General features: G+C 34.8%; 1 protein-coding gene across 2 annotated transcripts in view; it reads right to left on the minus strand.

Moving 5' to 3' along the window:
- NUDCD1 (NudC domain containing 1) overlaps positions 1–26,770 on the minus strand; it is an 80,336-nt gene that overhangs the window by 46,071 nt on the left and 7,495 nt on the right. For both annotated transcript variants that reach the window (XM_061171460.1, XM_061171459.1), the window contains exons 2-5: positions 22,772–22,926; positions 6,634–6,819; positions 2,810–2,990; positions 447–629 (exon numbers count right to left, since the gene is read on the minus strand). In XM_061171460.1, the coding sequence (XP_061027443.1) occupies positions 447–629; positions 2,810–2,990; positions 6,634–6,819; positions 22,772–22,926 (705 nt within the window). The remainder of the gene's footprint in view (positions 1–446; positions 630–2,809; positions 2,991–6,633; positions 6,820–22,771; positions 22,927–26,770) is intronic.

Below are 26,770 nucleotides of genomic sequence, written 5' to 3' on the forward strand. Positions count from 1 at the left end.
AAAACTTAGTCAGTGATTCTACCCCCAAGGAACCTTCTTTCAGTTTAGTATGAAAGATAAGAACATGTAATTAGGACACCTATAATGAACAGAGGTTAGCTTATTTTTAAAAATTATTATTGACAATACTAATATGCTGGATTTTCAAACACCAACAAGTAGACATTAGCATTTGTTTATTCATTCAATAAGTATTTATTAAATATCTAATCAGGTAAGATAATATATAGGTTTTAAAAACATTTTTGGTAATTACAAAAGTATTAAATTGAACAGTTCACACTACTTAGGTGGTATATTTTATAAAAGACCATTCTGGGAAATATAAAGGAAAATAAAGAAAAATTAAGCACCTATCTTGACCTGGTAAAACTCATAACCTAGCTGGGAGGACAAATCAGATATATTTTACACAGGAGCTCTATGGATATTCGAAGTAAAATTACCTTTTATTTTCTCTGACATGTCTTCATCCTTACTTTCTTCAAGATTTTGACCAACTTGAACAAATGTAAAGGACTTGTAAGAGACAATCATTAGACCATTCCCATCGGGCTCAATAGCGGCATAATGGGGCACTGACTTTCCATGGAGAATATTACGCTTAGTAATTTCATATTTTTTTTTATCTGTAAGAAAATAAAGCATTTTAGAACAAAAAAATTACAAATAAAAACTATATAATAAAAATATTTCAATATATTTGTATATTAATTCTAATTTAAACTAAATATTTTAAATGTACTATTAAAAAGCACACTATTAGGTACCTTTTTTAAAAAGGATAAAAAAAAATACTGGGTCTGATGAAATATGTTCTAGATTGTAGTGTCCAATGTGGTAGCCACTGGCCAGAGTAGCTATTTAATTAAAATTAAGTAAAATTTGAAATTCAATTCCTCAGTCACACTAGCCACACTTCAAGTGCTCAAACGCCACACATGGCTAGCTGCTATCACACTGAGTGGCTCACATATAAACACGTCCATTTCGGAAAAATTTCTATTGGAGAGCAGTGCTCTAAATCATAAAAGTGACTGACTTACCTGAAACATCAACCTCTGAAAAATCTACCCGTTCCTCGACTACAGCCTGTCTACTTTCTCAGCCAGTATATGATAAGTGTCTTCTGAAAAAAGCTACAAACTGATGATACCAGAAAAAGTGTGGTGTGGACTATTTTCTTCCCATTCTAGCTACTGATAAGGGGTTTTCTTAAAACGAAATATGTTTATGGTAGAAATGATTTTTATACACATTCAGATATAGATCTATCTGCCTACTATAATCAAATATAAATAATTATACTTAGAATTTTTAAGATATGAACAATTAACTGTATTCTGAAAGTTTCTGGTAAATTAACTGAATTTATCCTATGAAAATAAGGGTTTTTTGTTTTTGTTTTTGTTTTTTGCTTTAAAAAGTACCCAAACATTTCAGTTGAGTCCATACCTTTACTTTATTGTTACTGTGGGTAACAAATTTTTATTACAGTGGGTAGTGCTTCACAATGAGTAGTCAAAAATCATAACTCAATGTCATGAGTTACACATAATAACACATATACATACATAATAATACAATCTGTTCTAAAACATCTGTCAGTGTTTTTTCTCTAAATCCTCACCTACATTCACACATTCACTTCATACATATTTAGCAATAGACTTTTCATTTCATGAATGAAATAAAAACTCCTATTTTTCCTGCACAGGTACATGCACAGCAGAGAGTTCTAGCTGCCTCTAAAGACCCAAACTTAGACACTGTATATTTTATAGGATGGTTTTTCCCAACATGTGTGGGATGGAAAACAGTAGGTCTCAAGTGAATTATTCCATGGCTAAATGGGTTGGGAAATGCTGGGTCAAAATTAAATTTTTTCTACTCAAAATTTCTAGAAACTTGAATATGCTTAATGTGAAATGGGGATATCATATGCCCACATTTTCAAACTTACTTGACCATAAAATATAACTTATCAAATGTTCCACTCAAAAGAGTTTAGAAATATAACACTGCTCTGTAATGTTCAAGGAAAATAAAAAGTAACACAATTATATTAGTAATTCAGGGACAAGAGGAACTGAGATATTAAGAAAAGAAAGTTGTGAGCCAAAGAATGAATTTTATATTTTTAAATCGTTCACAAAAAATCAAAAGAATATTTAAATACATGTAAAAATTATATAAAATTCAAATGTCAGTTTCCATAAACACCAGAATACAGCCGTACTCATTCATTTACGCATTCATCTATGGCTGCTCTTGCACCACAACATCATAGTTGAGTAGTTATGATATAAGTCAAATGGTTACCATCTAGCCCTTTACAGAAACTTTCCAACACGTAATCTAAAGTTTTCAGCTACTGTGTTCCTCCAGAGATAAAACTACAACACTGGGAAGAAAAAACAAATTACATTAAATATTTCGAAGAACAAATCTTGTGTGTATATGTGTGTGTGTGTATATATGTGTATATATATATATACACACACACATATTAACATATACTTTTGTATATATTAAAAATATACACTTAAATTATTCCAAAAGTATGTAATAGTGCCTCCTTTTACACAAAAAGGCACATCTGACTATGGAAGCACATTACTATTTTTTTATAACCCATACCTAAGGAGAAACTATCTATAAATATTCATTCCACTGGGTGGCAGGTACCAGAATCATAACACAGTGCCTAAGAAAAAGCATATAGCATTTACAGGAACTGCTTTGTATTTCAAAACCTACTAAATTATGGCAACCACTACAGAGAGATCAGATTTTTGTTATGTTTTACCTTTATTTTTCTTATTAATAGTGACCCACTCCAAGGAAACATAGAAACCACTTCCTTTCATATCCAATTCCTCTTTCTCTATTCGAAGAAGCAGGGTAGCTATCGAATGTTCTTCAGCTTTCAGCAATGAGATACTGTGAATTATGATAAAAGGATTTCCAAGCTCTTCATTAAACATAATCTACAAAAAAGAAAAAAGATGACACTCACAAAAATGTATTACATGAATGTATATGGCACAGAGGAAATACACAGAATTCTGACAATCCAACAAATAACTCGGATACTATCCATATTTACTACAAGGATACAAAAATGAAAAGTGCCCTTAAATAAAGCTTACAAGTTTAAATCATATTGCTTGAAGAAAGAACTTTTGGAAAATATCTAATTGTTTAACAGAGAAAACTGATCAGTACTCTTGGCTTAAAAACAAAGAAAACAACAGGGCATCCAAACAGCATCTAAAGGAGAAAGGGAATTAAAAGCAATCTTCTAGAAAAGAATTGTCAAGTGAAAAGAATGTTCTGTACAGGACATGAGCAAGTCAATATGCATTACTGCATCTCTTTCTGTCTCATCTCTGATTTATTTCTGCTTTCTTCCTCTTAGTTTCTGAATACTGTTCATGTGTGTTTGTGAATGCGTGTGTGTATGCTTTTTTTCCTTTTGTTTTTGGTTTGGTTTGTTTTTCTTTGTTTTCTGGAAATTTACAAAGGTAAGAGTCAAAGGAATTAGAGAACAAATCACAAAAACTTTTTTATTCTTCAAAAACAAAAGCGCCCACTTACATTTAAAAGGTATAATTCCACCAACTCTATTTAAATACTGAAGTTTCTTTTTAAAAAGCAAATCAAAACATTATGCAAAGACACACAAAATCTTATCAAATTCTTTTTATAAGACAAACACATAATCTAAAAGACAATTATATTTTTATTAAATACCAAATAGGAGAGGTTTTAAGACTAATTTCTAAACAAGCTTTTCAAATAAATGAAAAAATAAATAGCTGAATACTAATCTAACTGAGAGACAAAAATTAGCTTTTTTATTCTTTTTAAACCCATTATCTGGAATCCCCTCATATCAGCTCCTACCTGAAAGCCTTATAAAGAAAAATGTGCTTTACCCCAATGTTCACAGCAGCACTGTTTACAACAGCCAAGACATGGAAGCAATCTAAATGTCTATTGACAGATGAATGGATAAAGAAGATGTGGTATATATACAATGGAATACTACTCAGCCATAAAAAAGAATGAAATAATGCCATCTGCAGCAACATGGATGGACCTAGAGAATATCATACTAAGTGAAGTAAGTCAGACAGAGAAAGACAAATATTATGATATCACTTATATGCGGAATCTAAAATATGATACAAATGAACTTACTTACAAAACAGAAACAGACTCAGACATAGAAAACAAACTTACGGCTTCCAAAGGGGAAGAGGGATAAATCAGGAGTTTGGGATTAGCAGATACAAACTACTATATATAAAACAGATAAACCACAAGATCCTACTGTATAGCATAGGGAACATATTCAGTATCTTGTAATAAACTATAATGGAAAAGAATACGAAAAGGAATACATATATGTAAAACTGAATCACTTTGCTGTATACCAGAAACTAACAAAACATTGTAAGTTAACTATACTTCAATAAAAAATAAAAGAAAAAGAAAAGTGTGCTTTAATGTCATCATTTTCTCTTTGTGTTTGAGCAACTCCGCCAAAATTATTCGAATAGTAGAGCTCTGAAATCCATTCTAAAGTCTTCCATAAGCAGGGGAAAAAAAAAAAAACAACCTCAAATACCCAAAACAGAGATGACAGACACGGTTTTTTAGTTGGTTGACTGGGTTCTGCTTTTGTTTGGGGGACAAGAAGAAATAAACCGTAGGAAGGAAAAATGGAAAGTTTTGCCAAGCACAAGTAGCCAGTTTACTGTTTCCTTTTCTTTCTCTCTCATGTGAGTGAAAGGGACTGAAATGAGACCAGAGGAGTAGATGTCTGGACTCTTAAAAATTCTTAGGCTGAAGTTTCCAGTCTTCTGAACAAACCTAGCAAATCAACTGTGATATTGTTGATGTATAGCACCCCCAACACATTAGAGGCCACACATTTGGAAACAGGCAGTCTTCCTTGCCTTCTTTTATTTCTCTTTCTACATGCGAGTCATCACCACCACGCTTGCTGGGCCCCCTTAGGCCCTACCATGCCCCCATCATGCTCACCTTTAGCCTCCTCTCTTACACCAATTCCCCCAAAGTCTCGAAACTCTACTGAGTTATTTCTCTCAAAGTGACCAATATCCCACAGTATTCCTCCCACCTCAGTAATGCCCAAGTCCCATCCCTTTCCCACTCCCCCCACCTCCCCAGAGAGTGCTGATTTCATTATGACAGTACAAATACTGAAGAGGATGTGGAGTAAATTTAAATTTTTAATTCATTTAAAAAATATTATTGAAGGCCTAATATGTACCAAGGAGATATACACAGCAGAAACCAAATGAAATATAAACCCATATGAATTTCCTTCTGGTGGAATATGTGGTGTTATTTTTAATCTGAAGGTGAACAAGGTCAGTGTGCTTCTTACTACTGAAAACCAACAGAATCCACATGGCTTGATAACAGATAAATTCTCATTCATATCTCTCCTGCCCATCATTTTCCAAATTCCTTCCAACTATTTCAGGTAGCTGTGCTATATACCACATCGCCTCAGCAAAAAAAAAAAAAAAAAAAAAAAAAGTTATTACTGGACGCCAGAACAGAAAACGTCACAATGTCCAATAACTATTTGAAACTGTGACTACAAAGTCCCCCTATAAACAGGCTATTGTTCTTCTGATAATTTACTATGTTTTTTGTTTAGTTTTTTGAACATACTACAATTTGGTAGTACAGCATTTGGTATAACTTAGTAAGAAAGGTAAACCACTAAGGCCTTCTTGGTTTTTCTCAAATAATTAAAGCCTGGTCTTTGTAGGCATCTGTTGGTCTGATAAAAATATTTTATAAGTTGTAAAATATTAAATTCATATCGCTTTAGCTACCCAGAACGAAAGGCCACCTGCTGAGATTTAGACAGTAGCAATATCACATTATACTTATTAGCACAACTCAGTGTCATACTTTTCTACCTTCAAAAACTGTGGCTCTAGAAAAAATAATTCCATATTTATTACTATTAAAATCCTAACACCTGCCCCTCAGATTTAAGTCTGTTACATTGTTTTTAAAAAACTGAAGTAAAAATGATATCTTGGAGACTGCTACGTAACTATAGTTATTTATGCTACAGTATATTTTTCTAAGTCGGGAATACTCTGGTAAAGTTACTATTTGACCAGTTTAAACATACCAGACAGTTAGCAGAGTGGTGCAGCAGTGTGCTGGGCCCTTAAACATACTAGCAAATAAAACAAGAGTAGAGGAGAAAAGACATGACAATGCAATTTTCTGGCCAACTCTTCAAGAAGAAGAAGGTGGCAACATCATTGCTTAGTGTACTTAGTGCTTTACACTTATAAAGCACTCAATAGGTATTTGCTGAAAAACAAATGCAATTCTTGACAACTGCACGCACCCCAGATCAAAACAGGAATAGCTAATATATCAGTTTCGTAAAAGGTATACATTTTATAATTCAACTTAAAAAGATATCCAAAACATTATATATTATAAAAATCAAGAGGTCACATGTAAACTATCCCTAAAAAAGTGTTATTTCAAAATCATTAAGATCTAATTTGCATATACTTTCCAGACTTTGCTAAGTCTAAACAAAACAAAAAAACAACTCACCTCCCATTTTTCAGAAGCACTATTTCCACGTTCACCCGTTCCAATGAGATACAATCTTCCAGTTCCATCTGACAAGGTAACCCAAGTAGAAGATGTGAAATGGATGGATGCGCAAAGGCGATTGTCATATGCTATCAAATCTGTAGGAAGTCGAAACACCTCTCGTGGTTTTCCTAAGGCAGTGTCCTAAAAAGAAGCCAAACATTATAAATGAATCCCTCCCTCTCCGTGACCCATACACACACAGAATAAATATCTTCAGTGCACTGGTTACGCTACTCTTCAAGAGTAGGTGCCTAATTCCCCTGCCTTTCAGTGTGAGCTGTCCCACTGACTCACTTCTAAGAAATAAAAGTGACGGTACGTGACTTCTCGGACTCGGTCATAAAAGACTTTACATCTTCTATCTTGCTTTCTCTTGGAGTGCACATGGCAGACACACATGAGGAGGAAGTGAGGGCTCCTGACAAAAACCAGCACCCTGTGAGTGAATCATTTTGGGAGTGTACACTTTAGCCCTAGTAAAGCCTTCAGATCACTGCAGTCTTGGCTGACACCTTGGCTACATTCTCTTGAGAAACCCTGGAACAGAACCACCCAGCTAAGCCACTCTGATTTCTCACTGAAACTGTGAGATGACAAACATTTGTTTCAAGTCACTAAGCTCTGAAGTAAGTTGTTACATAGCAATATGGCAGATAACTAATACAATGCAGTAATCTAGTCTTCATTCTTCGCAAGTTTAAAATTAATGATCAGTATTTTTAACTAATTGGAAATACTGCATCATGTTCTAAACGCCTACACAGACATTCCTGCGGTATGAGAATGCTGTATTATGCTAATAACAACTTGGGTTTTTGTTGACACATTTTTATTGTGTATATGTCCTTACAATATAAAGTTGTAAGATATGGATTACACATCATTAAAATGTTTTACAAGAAAACATATAAAAAGGGCTACAACTGAGAAAATAAACTTCCTCTCATACACCAAACTGTATTCAATTCAATTAATTTTTTTTAAATTTATTCATTTTATTTATTTTATTTTCGGCTGCGTTGGGTCTTCGTTGCTGCGTGCAGGCTTTCTCTAGCTGCGGTGAGCGGGAGCCACTCTTTGTTGCGGTGGCTTCTCTTGTTGTGGAGCATGGGCTCTAGGTGCACAGGCTTCAGTAGTTGTGGCTCTCGGGTTCTAGAGTGCAGGCTCAGTAGTTGTGGTGCACGAGCTTAGTTGCTCTGCAGCATGTGGGATCTTCTCGCACCAGGGCTTGAACCCGTGTCCCCTGCATTGGCAGGCAGATTCTTAACCACTGCGCCACCAGGGAAGCCCTCAATTAATTTTTTATTGTTGTTTTAGTTTTTAGTTAGCAGGTTTTCCTGCAGTACAAAAATAATCCTTGATTCATGTATTTCATTCCCTGCTCCTAGAACTGTTTAGATCAATATATGTACATATTAAAAAAATTTAAGTAAACTGTGTCCTTATTAGCCTCAAGTTTTTTAGTGACCCACTGTTTCTTTCTAAAGCATGCAATTTTCTTTAAAACAGCAACTTTCCTTCTTTTTGTACTCATATTTTACTGATTTACATAATATTGCATTAAATAATGAAAATGCAACGACAAACACAGCTGGCATGAAGTTTTTAGAATGACAAAATCTGGGTATTAGTGATGTAAAGCTCAACTAACAGAAACAGAATTGTAACAGCATAGTACTGAGTAGCCTACTGGCAATAAACATTAAGCTTACCGTGGTCTTCAGTCAGTATGTTATTCAAAGAGAATAGAGAATATCAGTTAATCCAGTTAGTTAAGTGAAGGGCAAGTAAGAGAAATTTTACTGCAGGCTGATGTCTACGTAGGCATTTAGAACATCATGCGGTATTTCCAATTATTGTGAAGGAAACGGACTAGTCAACAAATGATAGTGGAACACTAGGGATCTTTAGGAAAAAAATTACACAAAAATATTCCTTACTCCAGATAGATTAATAAAATAAATGTCTTAAGGGAAAAGTAAAATAACTGTGTTAGAAGATTAATAATGTTTTAATAATCTCAAGGTGGAGAAAGCCTTCCTATGTAAATAAAAGACATGTAGGAGGTAGGGAGAGAAATACTTGCCACAAATATAAAGCAGTACTAATATCTATAACATACAAAGTACCCTTAAAACTCAACAAGAAAGACAAGGTTATTAAAAATTTTTTTAATGGGAAAAGAATACGAACAGGAAAACTATGGTTTAAAAAAAAAAAACGAGCAAAATGCTGAAACTCACTAGTAAAAAAAATATATGATTAAAATAATAAGATATCTCTATTAGCCAGAAAAAAAAAAAAACTCAGACTGTTAATGTCTATTCTTGGCTAAGGTGCCCTGTTGGTGGGAATAGAAATAAGTATAGGCTTTCAGCAATGATTATAAATCAAATTTTATGATGCATTATATACCATTTAATATAATTCCACTTCTAGGAATTTATATTATAAGAATACTTGCACATGTACACTAAGATCCATATAACAAGAATGTTTATTTTAACGATGAAAATGAAAAACTGTGTCAATAAAAACTAAGATACAACCTAGCTGTTTATCAACAGTGAGTAAGAAAATAGCAGCCCTTGACATCCCAGTGCTAGCCTGGTAGTACCAGCTAGGCCTTGGTTTTGCTATGAGCTGGTGACACTAACAGCTATGTTCTCCTGATGAACATAAACAATTCCACAGAACATCATCATCAGACAAGGCCACTGTGTGACCTCTATCACCATAACAGAACAAGACAAAAACAGCATCACCCTGTAATGGCATCTGAACACAGATAAAACAGGAACATTGTCAAAGCTACAAACAGGACCCTAATCCATGCCAATATTACTAACCACAGCTTGAGCCTTGGCCCAGTCTTCTTCCCTCCTTCTGGATAAGACTTACTAAGATATCCATCATGGAATTATCCAGTTTCCTAACAGTATCCAATCCAGAGCAAAGCCCCAGTTTCTTAAATCCTCCCCCAAAATCAGCTAATATAAGCTCAATCCTACAATAAGTCCTTTCTAACATCTTCTGAGATACCCTATGGTTCTGCATGGTATGCATTCTCCTCTGCTGCAAAAAGTAATAAATCCAATATGTTCAACTATAGATGTGTACCTGGCATCTTTGTCTGGAGAGCATTGGCAGAGGAATGGTTAACTGTGGAATAATCATCCTTTGGAATACCAAATAACTGTTAAATATACTGAAGTAGATTTACAATACATCAAAAAGATCACCAAGATAATAACTGGGAAAAAAGATGCAGAATATGTATAAATCCATGTATGTTGAAACAAACACTGTGATATGACGGCACAGAGTAAGCTGTAGACAGACACGTGCTATTCTGTTAATAGCATTTACTATTAGGAAAATGAGATCAAAGTGCAACTGGTGGTAAGGGAGATTGGGGGTAAAGAAGAACTTTCCATTACTGCTTCAAATACATTGCTTGACTTTTTTTTTTTTATATTGAATAATTTACCTGTGATATACATAATTAAAGGATGTGAATAAGATAAAATAAAATGGAACTTCTTCCTCAGAATAGTTGTTTCAAAGTAAAAGTTTCTAGTGGTCTCTTCCACTATATGCTCTTCACTATGTCTAATCTAGGGAAGCATTGTTAGGAAGCCACTATTCTTCATTTCATATTCAATTATAAAGGTGGTTTTAAGCCATCTTCTTTTAAATACAAGGTTCCACATAACTGAGATTGCTAGGCATCTAATTATCAGATAAATGAGTACAATATCTAGTAGAATGATTAAGATATTCAAGTTTATAAATGTGAAGCCAAAATTAATTAAACTAAAATGCAAAAAAAAACATACAGTATCTCAAAGTTATATGATAGTCTATGTGAAAGAACCTAAATGTTCCTGATTTTTGAAACCTAATTATCAGAGTACATTTTAATTTTAAATGGACTGTACCAATAAAATATTTTCTTGTGTAAATTAGAGTACTAAATTATTTCTGAATAACCTTCATTAACAGTTTTACAGTGTCCTAATAATAAAGCTTTATGTAATTAGCATCTATAATGTCCTGGTCCCACCCAATCATTTTCTTCCTCCAGTCAAAAAATAAATTAACGTAACTATGTTCAAAGCTGTTGAAAATCATTCTAACATTTCACAGGTGAATTGCAAAAGAATTAAAATTTCATTGATAAACGGAGCACTTATTGAATGACTACAATGTACAGTATTGTATTAAATAAGTGCTTTGACTTTTTGCCATCTCATTTAATTATTTCCAAACCCTATGAAGTTGAAATTATTATCCCACTTTAAGAAGATAAAGAACTCTGTTCAAAAAGATTAAATAATTTGCCTGGAATTCCACTGCTAGAAAATGGCAGAGCCAATATTCAAATCTTGGTTGACCACACTCCGAAAGTTGGTCTTTCCTATATTCCACACTTTCTTGAGAAGAAACCACTTCTCAAGTTTTTCTAAACAAATGATACCCCAGAACTCAATGCAACTTACAGAATAACTCCCCACCCTGCCAAAAAAAAAAAAACCCTAATATGAATGAAACTACCATATTCAGTTTTTCTTTCAGGCTAATATATTACGCAGTATTTTAATTAGATTCCTGAGTCAACAAAACATAATACAAAAATCTCAATGTCCACATATTGTATATAAATGACACTAAACAGTAAATAAGTACTGTTTTCATAAACTGTACATATTTATGAAAACGTCTCAAAACCATTTGGGGATCTCTTAGTTACAGCTACAAGGAGACAAGCTCTGAACTAACAAAGCATTTTTCTAATACATGTACATTTACAGAAAACACTACTCAAGTTTAAAAAACTGGTCAAGCTAAATTAAATAAGGATGCCATTTACTAGTATTATTAGACATTGACATTTAAAAATTTGCCCTTTTAAAAGGGAGTGATCTTCTTCTGGAGAAAGGCTTTTATCACTAATAACTATTAACTTTATTTGGAAGAAAAAAAAAAGTCTTCCTTTTTCCTTCTTCTGCCCCCACTCTTTTTTTTTTTTTTTTAACTAAAGCTTTAAGGAAGGGTGTTTTAAATTAATTGCAATTTGACTGAGTAACGTCTTTATGTACCACAAAGCTGTCAATAATGCATTAAGCACACACAGTTCCAAGAACTTACTCCACTTGTTTTTCTTTAACCAGGTAAATTACTGGCTCCCTATTAATAAATTCAGCTGTAGAAAATAAGCTAGATTCAGGTCTAGATAAGAACATACTGGCATGCAACTGAGCTGGACTAACAAGCAACCTCACAAATGCGTGCTTCAAATGGAATCCAGTAACTCTCCTCTCGATCTTTACATGCAATTTAAAGAGGCATCACAAGATGACGCTCTTCTTTAGTAGCAAAAACATGAGTTTTTCAGATAAACGGAAAAATAAATTAGGACAGAATTAATCCCCTAAATATTAAGAAACAGAATGCATTACTTTAAAATAAGCCCTAATATCATAAAGACAAAATAATAAAGAACCAAATTTTAAAACACAATTTTTTTTCTTTCCTAAGGAATATTCTACTTGCTAACTGTACTTCCTCCCAATTGACATTTCTCTAAAATTAACAATAGTAAACCACAAGTTAGACTGACTCAGAAGTATAATGCCTCTATAAACCTGTGTGTTGAACTGCTGCCACCTGCTGGCTCCTGACAAAATCTAACGGTCAAGCAACTTGTGGATTTCCTTTCTTGGGCCCTATATAGCCTTCATCTTGACCACAATAGTGTTTAGCCCAGATTAACATGGATGGCCATTTTTGTAAATCAGTCACAAGAAAAGAACCTCTCTGGGATTTGTGCATGTGTGCCTTTGACTCAAAAAAAAAAAAAAAAAATCAGACAATAAAATGTATATTAGAACTGTTTTCTGCTTTTAAAAAAGTCAATGAGTATCTAGCAGCCAATACTCTCCACCTGCCCCCAACACAGTTCAAAGAGCAAGTCAATTTCCTTTGTTGCTGATCAGAAAAATAATAACAGATTATTCCAATCTGAAACTATTCCAGTTCCAGAAAGCTCTCCAATTCAAGGAAGCCAGCAAAACTTTAATCAAAATCTGACAGATATCAACAAAATCAAAATCAAAAACCAATATAACTTGTGAAAACAAATACAAATATTACAAATGTCAGCAAATAGAAACCAATAATGTATCAAAATAACACACTCTAACCAAAAATAATTTATTCCAGGAACTTAAGGAATTACAAAATTAAGGAATTTTAAAACTACAATGTATCAATTTAATTCACTACACTGATAAATTAATAAAAGGCACACAATCATTAACAATAGGTGGGTTCTGAAAAGGCATGCAATAAAATTCAGCAGGCATAATAAAAACATTAAATAGAAACAGAAACTCAAAGAAGCAACTTTAGAACAATAAAAGCTATTTATCTAAAACTGACAACAAGTATTCTCTTAAGTAAATTTAAAAGCCATTACAATTAAAATCAAAAGCTAAACAGGGATACTTGCAGTCCACATTATTATTCAGCATTGTCTCAGAGGTTCTATCTACTAATATCAATAAGACAAAAATGAAATGAAACAGGAATGTTATTTCTACTTTCATAAATACTAGAAAAGGAGAGATAAAACCATTTCCTTTTGCTAAGGATGGAACTGTCTATGTACTTTGAAAACCTAAATGGGAGTAGGTAAAAATTACTGAATTGTCAAATAAGGTGACTGCTTATACAACAAACAGTATTTATCAATAAGCATCTAGGAAAGAAAACAGAAAAAACTATATTCTATTAATGAGAGGCAGAAACCATAAAATATTCAAGAATAAACTTAATAAGCATAAGATCAAGGGAAAACTATAAAAATCTTACTTAAGGACATAAAAGAAGATCTAAATAAATGAAAGGACATACCATGTTCTTGGGTAAAAAAAAAAAAAAAAAAAAAGCCAATTCTCCCCAACAAAAAAAACTACCCACTCTAGCAAAAACCTGGAGATTTCTCTAATGAAAGTTTTAACTAAACTGACTGGCCATCAGGCTTAGCTAAGTACAGGGGTAAAGGACACCACTGAAAGAAAACAGAGGAATCAGCAAATGCCCACATATTAAAAGATGAGACTACAAACTCTTTTCTTTCCTTTGGATCCCAGAAAGCCACAATCAGGCCTTAATACTTCTCAGACAAGAAACCAGAGGACTCCTCTCTGAGGACACCTGCCAGCCCAGGAGATATAACTTACAAAAACTAACATTCAGGTCAGGGGATTCTCACTCAAACATACAGTTGTCACTTAACAGTTGGGGAAAAAAACAAGGTATATATAGGTATATGGTAGGTCTTTTCGATAGAGGATCTAATAAACTATTTTTAGAGTGTGTATTATGTCTTTTCGACTAAATAATTCAAGGACTTTGTAATCCAATGGCTAAAAAGAGAATACATGTGAAGTGCTAAAAGAATTCAGGGATGAGAATGACAACTGAGAACTAGGAAAGAATGCACCTTGTAGAAACTTTCCCAGAAGTCATGCATACTAAATTATGGTTTCCTTATTGCATTCTAAGAGGAAAAAAAAAAAAAACTTTCCAATTTTACCAGGAAACTAAACAAATTTAAATGTACACTGTATTTAGGAAGATGTACATTGTTTTGAACATGTACAAACATACAAAAGAGGTTGTTATTTCAATGTCAAGTTCAAACTGGGGAAGAGAGGGAGGAAGCTGTTCATATTCTACTGTAAATTAATAAACTGGAAGAGACTTTACTTTGTATACTGCAGCATTCCCAGTGCCTACAATAATGCATAACATATAGCAGGTATTCAATAAACATTTTGAATGTCGAATGAATAGTATTAAATTAGACTATGTGACTGAGTTAGGTTCCATAAGTCAATATTCTTAAAGAATATCCAGATTTTAGATTTGTCTTTCTAAACAAAATATAACAGAATCTTAAAAAAAAAGTAAAAGCCCTTAAATTTAAAAGACACAATAAAATGCTAACTATGCATATGCAGAGTATGGATGTGTATGATCATGTATGGGCAATATAGCACACATGTATGTCTGTAGGGCATCTGGCTGTGTGCATACACTATCCAGTATATAGTGTATATAGAGTGTATGTGTATATAGTGTCTTTAATGAGTCAACAGACAGGCAAAGAGAGACTAAACCAAATAAGGAACTATAACAAATTATTCTAAGGTGTCCACAGAAGCTAGAAAATAGGACAGGAAAAGGAATCAAAGACATATTAGTCTTTGCTCTGATTCATGTCAAGTAAGCTATCAAATAAAATTATTTTGAGATAGCCTCACCCACCAGAGGGCAGACAGCAGAAGCAAGAAGAACTATAATCCTGCAGCCTGTGGAACAAAAACCACATTCACAGAAAGATAGACAAGATAAAAAGGCAGAGAGCTATGTACCAGATGAAGGAACAAGATAAAACCCCAGAAAAACAACTAAATGAAGTGGAGATAGGCAACCTTCCAGAAAAAGAATTCAGAATAATGATAGTGAAGATGATCCAGGACCTCGGAAAAGGAATGGAGGCAAAGATAGAGAACATGCAAGAAATGTTTAACAAAGACCTAGAAGAATTAAAGAACAAACAAACAGAGATGAACAATACAATAACTGAAACGAAAACTACACTAGAAGGAATCAATAGCAGAGTAACTGAGGCAGAAGAACGGATAAGTGACCTGGAAGACAGAATGGTGGAATTCACTGCTGCAGAACAGAATAAAGAAAAAAGAATGAAAGGAAATGAAGACAGCCTAAGAGACCTCTGGGACAACATTAAATGCAATAACATTCGCATTATAGAGGTCCCAGAAGGAGAAGAGAAAGAGAAAGGACCACAGAAAATATTTGAAGAGATTATAGTCGAAAACTTCCCTAACATAGGAAAGGAAATAGCCACCCAAGTCCAGGAAGCGCAGAGAGTCCCATACAGGATAAACCCAAGGAGAAACACGCCAAGACACATAGTAATCAAATTGGCAAAAATTAAAGGCAAAGAAAAATTACTGAAAGCAGCAAGGGGAAAACGACAAATAACATACAAGGGAACTCCCATAAGGTTAACAGCTGATTTCTCAGCAGAAACTCTACAAGCCAGAAGGGAGTGGCATGATAAAGTGATGAAAGGGAAGAAACTACAACCAAGATTACTCTACCCAGCAAGAATCTCATTCAGATTCAATGGAGAAATCAAAAGCTTTACAGACAAGCAAAAGCTAAGAGAATTCAGCACCACCAAACCAGCTCTACAACAAATGCTAAAGGAACTTCTCTAAGTGGGAAACACAAGAGAAGAAAAGGACCTACAAAAACAAACCCAAAACAATTAAGAAAATGGTCATAGGAACATACATACCGATAATTACTTTAAACGTGAATGGATTAAATGCTCCAACCAAAAAACACAGGCTTGCTGAATGGATACAAAAACAAGACCCATATATATGCTGTCTACAAGAGACCCACTTCAGACCTAGGGACACATACAGACTGAAAGTGAGGGGATAGAAAAAGATATTCCATGCAAATGGAAATCAAAAGAAAGCTGGAGTAGCAATACTCGTATCAGATAAAATAGACTTTAAAATAAAGAATGTTACAAGAGACAAGGAAGGACACTACTTAATGATTAAGGGATCAATCCAAGAAGAAGATATAACAATTATAAATATACATGCACCCAACATAGGAGCACCTCAATACCTAAGGCAACTGCTAACAGCTATAAAAGAGGAAATCGACAGTAACACAATAATAGTGGGGGACTTTAACACCTCACTTACACCAATGGACAGATCATCCAGAATGAAAATAAATAAGGAAACAGAAGCTTTAAATGACACAATAGACCACATAGATTTAATTGATATTTATAGGACATTCCATCCAAAAACAGCAGATTACACTTTCTTCTCAAGGGCGCACAGAACATTCTCCAGGATAGATCACATCTTGGTTCACAAATCAAGCCTCAGTAAATTTAAGAAAATTGAAATCATATCAAGCATCTTTTCTGACAACAACACTATGAGATTAGAAATGAATTACAGTGAAAAAAAGGTAAAAAACACAAAGACATGGAGGCTAAACAATACGTTATTAAATAACCAAGAGATGACTGAAGAAATCAAAGAGGAAATCAAAAAACACCTAGAGACAAATGACAATGAAAACACGACGATCCAAAACCCATGGGATGCAGCAAAAGCAGTTCTAAGAGGGAAGTTTATACCTATACAAGCCTACCTCAAGAAACAAGAAAAATCTCAGATGAACAATCTAACCTTACACCTAAAGGAACTAGGGAAAGACGAACAAACAAAACCCAAAGTTAGCAGAAGGAAAGAAATCATAAAGATCAGAGCGGAAATAAATGAAATAGAAACAAAGAAAACAATAGCAAAGATCAATAAAACTAAAAGCTGGTTCTTTGAGACGATAAACAAAATTGATAAACCATTAGCCAGACTCATCAAGAAAAAGAGGGAGAGGACTCAAATCAATAAGATTAGAAATGAAAAAGGAGAAGTTACAACAGACACCGCAGAAATACAAAGCATCCTAAGAGACTACTACAAGCAACTCTATGACAATAAAATGGACAACCTGGAAGAAATGGACAAATTCTTAGAAAGGTATAACCTTCCAAGACTGAACCAGGAAGAAATAGAAAATATGAACAGACCAATCACAAGTAATGAAATTGGAACTGTGATTAAAAATCTTCCAACAAACAATGGCTTCACAGGTGAATTCTATCAAACATTTAGAGAAGAGCTAACACCCATCCTTCTCAAACTCTTCCAAAAAATTGCAGAGGAAGGAACACTCCCAAACACATTCTATGAGGCCACCATCACCCTGATACCAAAACCAGACAAAGATACTACAAAAAAAGAAACTTACAGACCAATGTCACTGATGAATATAGATGCAAAAATCCTCAACAAAAGACTAGCAAACAGAATGCAACAACACATTAAAAGGATCATACACCATGATCAAGTGGGATTTATCCCAGGGATGCAAGGATTCTTCAATATACGCAAATCAATCAATGTGATACAGCATATCAACAAATTGAAGAAGAAAAACCATATGATCATCTCAATAGATGCAGAAAAAGCTTTTGACAAAATTCAATACCCATTTATGATAAAAACTCTCCAGAAAGTGGGCATAGAGGGAACCTGCCTCAACATAATAAAGGCCATATACGACAAACCCACAGCAAACATCATTCTCAATGGTGAAAAACTGAAAGCGTTTCCTCTAAGATCAAGAACAAGACAAGGATGTCCACTCTCACCTCTATTATTCAACATAGTTTTGGAAGTCCTAGCCATGGCAATCAGAGAAGAAAAAGAAATAAAAGGAATAAAATTGGAAAAGAAGAAGTAAAACTGTCACTGTTTGCAGATGACATGATACTACATATAGAGAATCCTAAAGATGCCACCAGAAAACTACTAGAGCTAATCAATGAATTTGGTAAAGTTGAAGGATACAAAATTAAGGCACAGAAATCTCTTGCATTCCTATACACTAATGATGAAAAACCTGAAAGAGAAATTAAGGAAACACTCCCATTTACCATTGCAACAAAAAGAATAAAATACCTAGGAATAAACTTACCTAGGGAGACAGAAGACCTGTATGCAGAAGAGTATAAGACACTGATGAAAGAAATTAAAGATGATACCAACAGATGGAGAGATATACCATGTTCCTGGATTGGAAGAATCAATATTGTGAAAATGACTATACTACCCAAAGCAATCTACAGATCCAATGCAATCCCTATCAAATTACCAATGGCATTTTTTACGGAACTAGAACAAATAATCTTAAAATTTGTATGGAGACACAAAAGACACCGAATAGCCAAAGCAGTCTTGAGGGAAAAAAACGGAGCTGGAGGAATCAGACTCCCTGACTTCAGACTATACTACAAAGCTACAGTAATCAAGACAATATGGTACTGGCACAAAAGTAGAAACGTAGATCAATGGAACAAGATAGAAAGCCCAGAGATAAACCCACGCACCTATGGTCAACTAATCTATGACAAAGGAGGCAAGGATATACAAGGGAGAAAAGACAGTCTCTTCAATAAGTGGTGCTGGGAAAACTGGACAGCTACATGTAAAAGAATGAAATTAGGACACTCCCTAACACCATACACAAAAATAAACTCAAAATCGATCAGAGACCTAAATATAAGACCGGACACTATAAAACTCTTACAGGAAAACATAGGAAGAACACTCTTTGACATAATTCACAGCAAGATCTTTTTTGATCCACCTCCTAGAGTAATGGAAATAAAAATAAAAATAAACAAATGGGACCTAATGAAACTTCAAAACTTTTGCACAGCAAAGGAAACCATAAACAAGACGAAAAGACAACCCTCAGAATGGGAGAAAATATTTGCAAACGAATCAACGGACAAAAGATTAATCTCCAAAATACATAAACAGCTCATGCAGCTCAATATTAAAGAAACAAACAACCCAATCCAAAAATGGGCAGAAGACCTAAATAGACATTTCTCCAAAGAAGACATACAGATGGCCAAGAAGCACATGAAAAGCTGCTCAACATCATTAATTATTAGAGAAATGCAAATCAAAACTACAATGAGGTATCACCTCACACCAGTTAGAATGGGCATCATCAGAAAATCTACAAACAACAAATGCTGGAGAGGGTGTGGAGAAAAGGGAACCCACTTGCACTGCTGGTGGGAATGTAAATTGATACAGCCACTATGGAGAACAGTATGGAGGTTCCTTAAAAAACTAAATATAGAATTACCATGTGATCCAGCAATCCCACTACTGGGCATATACCCTGAGAAAAGCATAATTCAAAAAGACACATGCACCCCAATGTTCACTGCAGCACTATTTACAATAGCCAGGTAATGCCAGCAACCTAAATGCCCATCGACAGACAAATGGATGAAGAAGATGTGGTACATATATATACAATGGAATATTACTCAGCCATAAAAAGGAACAAAACTGGGTCATTTGTTGAGACGTGGATGGATCTAGAGACTGTCATACAGAGTGAAGCAAGTCAGAAAGAGAAAAACAAATATCGTATATTAACGCACATATGTGGAACCTAGAAAAATGGTACAGATGAACTGGTTTGCAGGGCAGAAGTTGAGACACAGATGTAGAGAACAAACGTATGGACACCAAGGGGGGAAAGCCGTGGGGGGGTGGGGGTGGGGGTGTGATGAATTGGGCGATTGGGACTGACATGTATACACTGATGTGTATAAAACTGATGAGTAATAAGAACCTGCTGTATAAAAAAATAAATAAAATAAAATTCAAAAATTAAAAAAAAAGAAAGCTGTAAATAGTCTCCTCAAAAAAAATAAATAAATAAAATAAGATAAAATAAAATTATTTTATTTCCTATGGAAACTTTGCAATAGAAGAAAAATATACTGACCAGTCCACACTGCTTATCTACAGTATTTCAAATGCAATCATGAACTTTAATTCTAGATTTCCAATCTTTTGATTTAAGTTGGAATTAGTATCCCAAATCATGATTATCAATGAGTGAACTGATAAAACCAAGCATCTGGCTCTAAAATGTGACCCTATCCGCATCCTTCTCCTAGCCATGCATAGTAGTAAACTATTTCCTCCTCCATACTACTTCTGCATCCTATCCTTACTTCCGCTGTGACGTTATCAATTTATTTGTGTGTGTGGCTACAAAGCATGCAGCAGTATTCAATAAATGTTTGTTGAAGAAAAATAAATCTTTCTCATTCAGTAAAATTATCTCAACAAACCAGACTCATACTTGTACCTGAAGAATAAAAAGATCCTATCAAGAATGTAAAGGCAACTCCAAAGACTAAGAACAAGCTTTAAACAACTGTTATCCATTGTATAAACATACTGATTAAGCCTTCTGCTGGCTACTAGGATTATAGAAATAAAAGAAAGACCCACAGCCTAGACCAAGTGTTGGCAAACAATAGCCCATGAGCCAAATTAGCATGTTGTTTTTGCAAATAAAGTTTTATTGGAACACAGCCACACTCATTGTTTACATATTGTGAATTGCTGTTTTCACATTACTACAGCAAAACTGAGCAGCTGTGACATAAGACTGTCTGGTCCATAAACCCTATAACATTTATTATCTGGCCCCGTGCAGAAGAAGTTTGCCAACCCCTGGCCTAGCAGGAATTCAAAGTCCATGCAGATCTGAGAGCCAATGGTTTGAATATCCCTGGGGGAACAAAGGGAGGACGTCAGGGCAAGCTTCCTAGATGAAATGGTTAGCTGAAACTCAAGTTAAGACTGGGAAGCAGCCCGACACACAAGTAAGAGAGAATGTTTCAGGTAGAGTAAATTATGTGGGAAAAGGGCTGGAGGGAAAAGGATACAGGGCACGTTTCACTAACTGCAAGAGTTTAGTATTGTTAGAATGTAGTGTACAAAGTGGTGAAAGACAAGGCTGGAGAAAAGGGCGTTATAAGCTGCATTTGCCAAGGTGAGGAGTTTGTATTTTTTAAACAAATATATCACTTTATGCTTATACTTGCCAGGAAAATCAAAATCAAACAAACACACACACACAAAAAACCCCACCTCTGGAAGAATATACAAGAAACTAATAAAAAGAAGTTACGGAGGGAAAAGGGGTACTGAACACAGGACAGATAAAACTGGGGTCAGAGAGACTTTACTAAACACCTTTTTAAATTTCTTGTTTTTTAAATCACATGAATGCATTACCTATTCTAAAATTACATATGAAAAAGTGTGGATTTTGTCATAAAGGAAATATTTAAGGAATTTAAATGAGAAGTGATAAGACTAAACAAGGAAACTGGATAGATTATTCTGTAGATGCAACACAAAGGAAAGCTGGAAGGAGCAGTGAGTAGTCAGGAAGCTATTGACAAACCACTGATTACTTAAAGCAAATACATTAACAATGTATTGTGGAGCTTACAACATATGAAGAAGTATAAAATGTATGACAATAGCTCAGAGGATGGAAAAGGAAGTAAAAGGAATTATAATATCATAAGATTTTTACATTTTTTAAAAGTGGAATAACATTAATTAGAGGCAAAGTAGGATAAATTAAGGATGAGTACTACAATCTCTACATTAACCATTAAAAATAATAATAATACAAACAGGTTTAAATAAAAAGCCAAAAGAGAAAATTAAGTGGAATTTTAAGAAAAAAAATTTTTAAAAAGAAAAACTGTGATGAATTAAAAAAACAGGTAGGAAGAGAGACACAAAGGAACAAAGAGCAGATGGGACAAAATGGAAAGAATTAGCAAACGGTAACGTAAACCCAACCATATCAGTAATTACATTAAATATAAATGTACTAAGCCAATTAAAGGACAAAGATTGTCATTCTGGATAAAAACCAAGACCCAACTATATGTTCTTTACAAGAGACACACTTTAAAAATAACAACAGTGACAAACTCAAAGAAAAAGGAAAGAAAAAGACAAATACTAATTAAACAACAAAAAAAAGCCAGGACAGCTATATTAATATCAGAAGACTTCAAGACAAATTATTTCCAGAGCCCAGAGATAAAGAGGGATATTTTATAATGCTAAAAGGACGTTGCATAGCAGACAAAACAATCCTATTGATAAAATGTCTGCACCCAATTAACATACTTAAAAATACATAAAGCAAAAATTAACTAAAAGGAAAAAACAGATAAATCCACTGTCATAGTCAGGATTAACTACTCACATAGAAAAAGCAGTTACATCAATATTGAGATATAAAACACATCAGAGTAGTTGCCTGTTGGTAAGAGTGGAGGGGAATAAGTAAATTTAAGTAACAGGAATAAGGGGAAAAATTAAAATTGAATTAAACAAAATGAAGCCTTACATAAACTGATGATAGGATTCCATATATTAAAGGTATGTGTACCTCAATTCTCTAGACATTAGATGAAAAGAGAAAATTAAGTAACAAACTTATTGGAAAATCCTAGTAGTACAAATTTTTTTCTTACCAGCATCACTGTTAAATTCATAATTCTTCCAAGGTTATCAACGTAGTAGACACTGTCTTGATACCATGAATCACAGTGTAGGTAATTATACATTCCAAAAGCATGCATGTGTTCCAGTGTATACTGATCATCTCGAAGTTTTACTTCTGCCACAGCTGAAATATAAGAAAAATAAACAAACATCAAGAGTTCTGCCTCAGATTGTTCTTTTCTGCAGAATGCCAACAAGGCAAAAAAATCACAGAACACTAATTACCAAGGCCTTCAGGACAATTCACTAAATTTTTCATTTCAAAAACAATTTCTGGGCCCCTACTAGGCACTGTGTGCAGAGGATAAACAGTGAGTATAACAGACAAGGCCCCTGCCCTTACAGAACTCAGAATACAGTGGCCAGAGGAGATAGAGCTCTTCATACCACACTCTTTTCTTTTAGGTACCTCTTCCTTGTAATTATAAATAAAAAGAACAGAGAAATCATAAAATTGAAAGATTTCCTGTTTTCTGGGCAAATATTAAGTACACTTTATAAAGTGTGTGCTTTTTAAAATGCTCTACCTCTATCACCTCGTTCATTTTTTACCACACATTAAGAAATAAAGAGAATGTTTTTATTATCCCATAAAATAATTATGGAAATAAATGTAAGTGCAAATGGTGACTTCTCTAATGCTATACCACACCTCTCCCAAGAGTACCGAATAAAACAGTGATCATATCTGGAACAGAAACAAGGTTTCCTATTTAAAGAACAGTGTTTTTTCCACTAGGGCATTGGAAGCTTCCATAACTCTATTTTACTTTTTTCCAGCTTTATTGAGATGTAATTGGCATATGATATTGTATAAGTTTAAGGTACACAACATAATGATTTGATATATGAATTTATTGTAAAATGATTATCAAAATAAGTTTACTTAACACATCCATCACCTCATAGTTACAACTGTTCTTCTTGTTATAAGAACTTTTAAGATCTACTCCCTTAGCTGCTTCCATAATTTTATGTTTCCTTTTTTTATTTTTATTTTTTTATTTTTTGGCTGCGTTGGGTCTTCATTGCTGCGCATGGGCCTTCTCTAGTTGTGGCGAGCGGGGGCTACTCTTCGTGGTGGTGCACGGGCTTCTCACTGCGGTGGCTTCTCTTGTTGCAGAGCTCAGGCTCTAGGCACGCAGGCCTCAGTAGTTGTGGCACGCGGGCTCAGTAGTCGTGGCGCACGGGCTTAGTGCTCCGTGGCATGTGGGATCTTCCCAGACCAGGGCTCGAACCCCGGCAGATTCTTAACCACTGCGCCACCAGGGAAGTCCTGCTTCTGTAATTTTAAATCTGCCAAGCGTGATCTCTGCCTCCCACTCCTCCTTCCCTTCTATGTAGAGAGAAACTTATAGTTCAGGGCTGCCAGTGACCTAGAATTAATTTCTGCTCCAACAGGAAATACATAAGTAGACTACGCTGGGCCAATATTTTACCTTAATTATGAAACTCACCTTACTGTATTCTGATTGCAAGTATTTCATCTTTTTTCCCCAAATGCTCACCTGTTCGTACTTCTATTACCTGCCTTGAGTCCTGGCTGACTTACATTTATTCAGCAAATATCTTAATAGGCACAAATGATACAATGATGAGAAAAGAGCACAGAATCTACCTTCGTAACACTTATGATCCAGTGGAGAAATGGACGTTAGTCAAATAAATAAATATATAATTAAACTGTAATAAATGTTATAAAGAAAAATTATTGGATACTGTGAGAACAAATAACACTGGAAGCTGATCTACTTGGGGAGATTAAAGAAGACTTTAAAAAATTTGAGCCAAGCTACAAAGGACAAGGTAGAGTTAACTTAAGAAACATCCCTATACACACACACACACACACACACACACACAAACTACTTATCACAGGCAAAATGAGAGCAGGCGGAAGTAGAAGGAAACACTTGTGTTCAAAAAACTAAAAGTCAGCCAGACTGGCTGAAATACAGAGCAACAAGGAGAACTGCACAAGGAAAGGCAACAGATGAATAAAGTTAGAGAACTGGGCAGAAGCTGGACCACAAAAGGCCTTGCCTTTATTTATCTTTGTTGGTAAACTCAATGTAATAAGAGCTCATTTAAGAACTTTTAAGCGGGAGAGTAAAGTCCAGATTCGAATGTATAAAAGGTTACTTATAGGGACTTCCCTGGTGGCGCAGTGGTTAAGAATCCGCCTGCCAGTGCAGGGGACACGGGTTCGAGCCCTGATCCAGGAAGATCCCACATGCCGCGGAGCAACTAAGCCCACACGCCACAACTACTGAGCCTGTGCTCTAGAGTCCGCGAGCCACAACTACTGAGCCTGCGTGCCACAACTACTGAAGCCCGCGTGCCTAGAGCCCATGATCTGCAACAAGAGAAGCCACTGCAATGAGAAGCCCACACGCCGCAATGAAGAGTAGCCCCCGCTTGCCGCAACTAAAGAAAGCCCGCGTGCAGCAACGAGGAGCCAATGCAGCCAAAAATAAAAATATATATATATATATATATTAAAAAAAAAAAAAGGTTATTTATAACTACCTATGGAAAACAGACCAGAGCAAAGCAAAGTAAACCCAGGAAGATCCACCAGGAAGCTACTGCAGCCATCCAGGTAAAGGATGGTTGAAATCTGGAGACCTATCAGAGGTTAAATCATTATAACTTTGTGATGGATTTGATAGAGGCTGAGGAAATTATTACATGACTCAAGGAAGTGTTTATTTTATAAGGAAGTTAAAAATACATATTCACTGATTAGAAAGGAAACAATCATTAATTCTTGTTTTTCTAGCACCACTGTGTGGATTAAACGCGATACTGCAGGAAGTGTACGTGGTAACAGAATGGTCCAAAGCAGTAATATTAGGCAATGATACAACAAATACATTTTCTTCATATTTGTGCCAAAGATCCCTGAGCAAACCTGAACAAGCCAGAGACTTCTTAGCCCTTTGTCTTGGTACAACACCTCGTCTGTAACTGTATTGATTCTGGAAAACCATTATTAGGAAACCAGGAAATAGTCTTAAGTCTTAGGGTGCTGCATTCTGACAAGATTAATTTATGTAGGTTATTAGGACACAAATGAAGGGCACATTACATACTTGCTATTTTGCAAAAGCTGACAGTGCTCAGAAAAAGGCCACCTCTCTGGCCCCAAATGAGAAAGGAAAAGTTATTGCATTTACCATGTCAATCAACTTGAGTATAAAAGGGCAGGCAGAGAAAAATGAAAGGAGAAAAGCAATGTCCAGAATGTGACAGAGCTTAACCACTGATGGGGCTCTTTTGTAAAGCCTAAGGGAGGGGTGGACAGCAGGGAGTCTCCAATCCAGCTTGATCTTTGAAATGATTGAAGAAGAGGAACCTCTTTAACAGAGGGCTAAGAAGCCATTGTAGTAAAATATTTTATTAGTTAACATTATTTTGTATTAGAAATAAAACAGCTTTGCTGAAAAAGCCTTCTCTCTTATTCTATGAAAAAGAACTTAGGGCCTAACAAGAAGGGAATCTCCCTTAATCTTTACCTAAATTTCTTATAAAACATGCATGGAACCTCAAAAACCTATAGTTTTTCATTCACAAATTATGTATTGAATGTCTACTACGTGCCAGACATGGTGCTTGGCATTGGGCAAATACTGGTAAATAAAACAGACATGATCCCTGTCCTAATGGTGCTAACAATGGTCACAATTACTGCTTCTTGTCCTTTCAAAATACACAATTAGGTTGAACCACATGAAATTGTCAATATTCAACTCTTTTGACACCAACTGAATATGATTCAATCTAATACTTTCATAAGCACAGTATTTTTTTAAAAGGAGGGGAAGGGGCAAAGAACGTTAACTCACAAAGGTCAATTCTTAGACCATTTATCTTCTAAAAATGATCAGTTAAGTCTTCTGTTCACCTAGTTACTGAGTTTGCTCTTTGCATATAAAGATGTAAAAAAGCAAGAGTACAGGTTTGTA

The sequence above is a fragment of the Eubalaena glacialis genome, chromosome 17, assembly GCF_028564815.1.
Source record: "Eubalaena glacialis isolate mEubGla1 chromosome 17, mEubGla1.1.hap2.+ XY, whole genome shotgun sequence".
Classification (NCBI taxonomy): Eukaryota; Metazoa; Chordata; class Mammalia; order Artiodactyla; family Balaenidae; genus Eubalaena; species Eubalaena glacialis.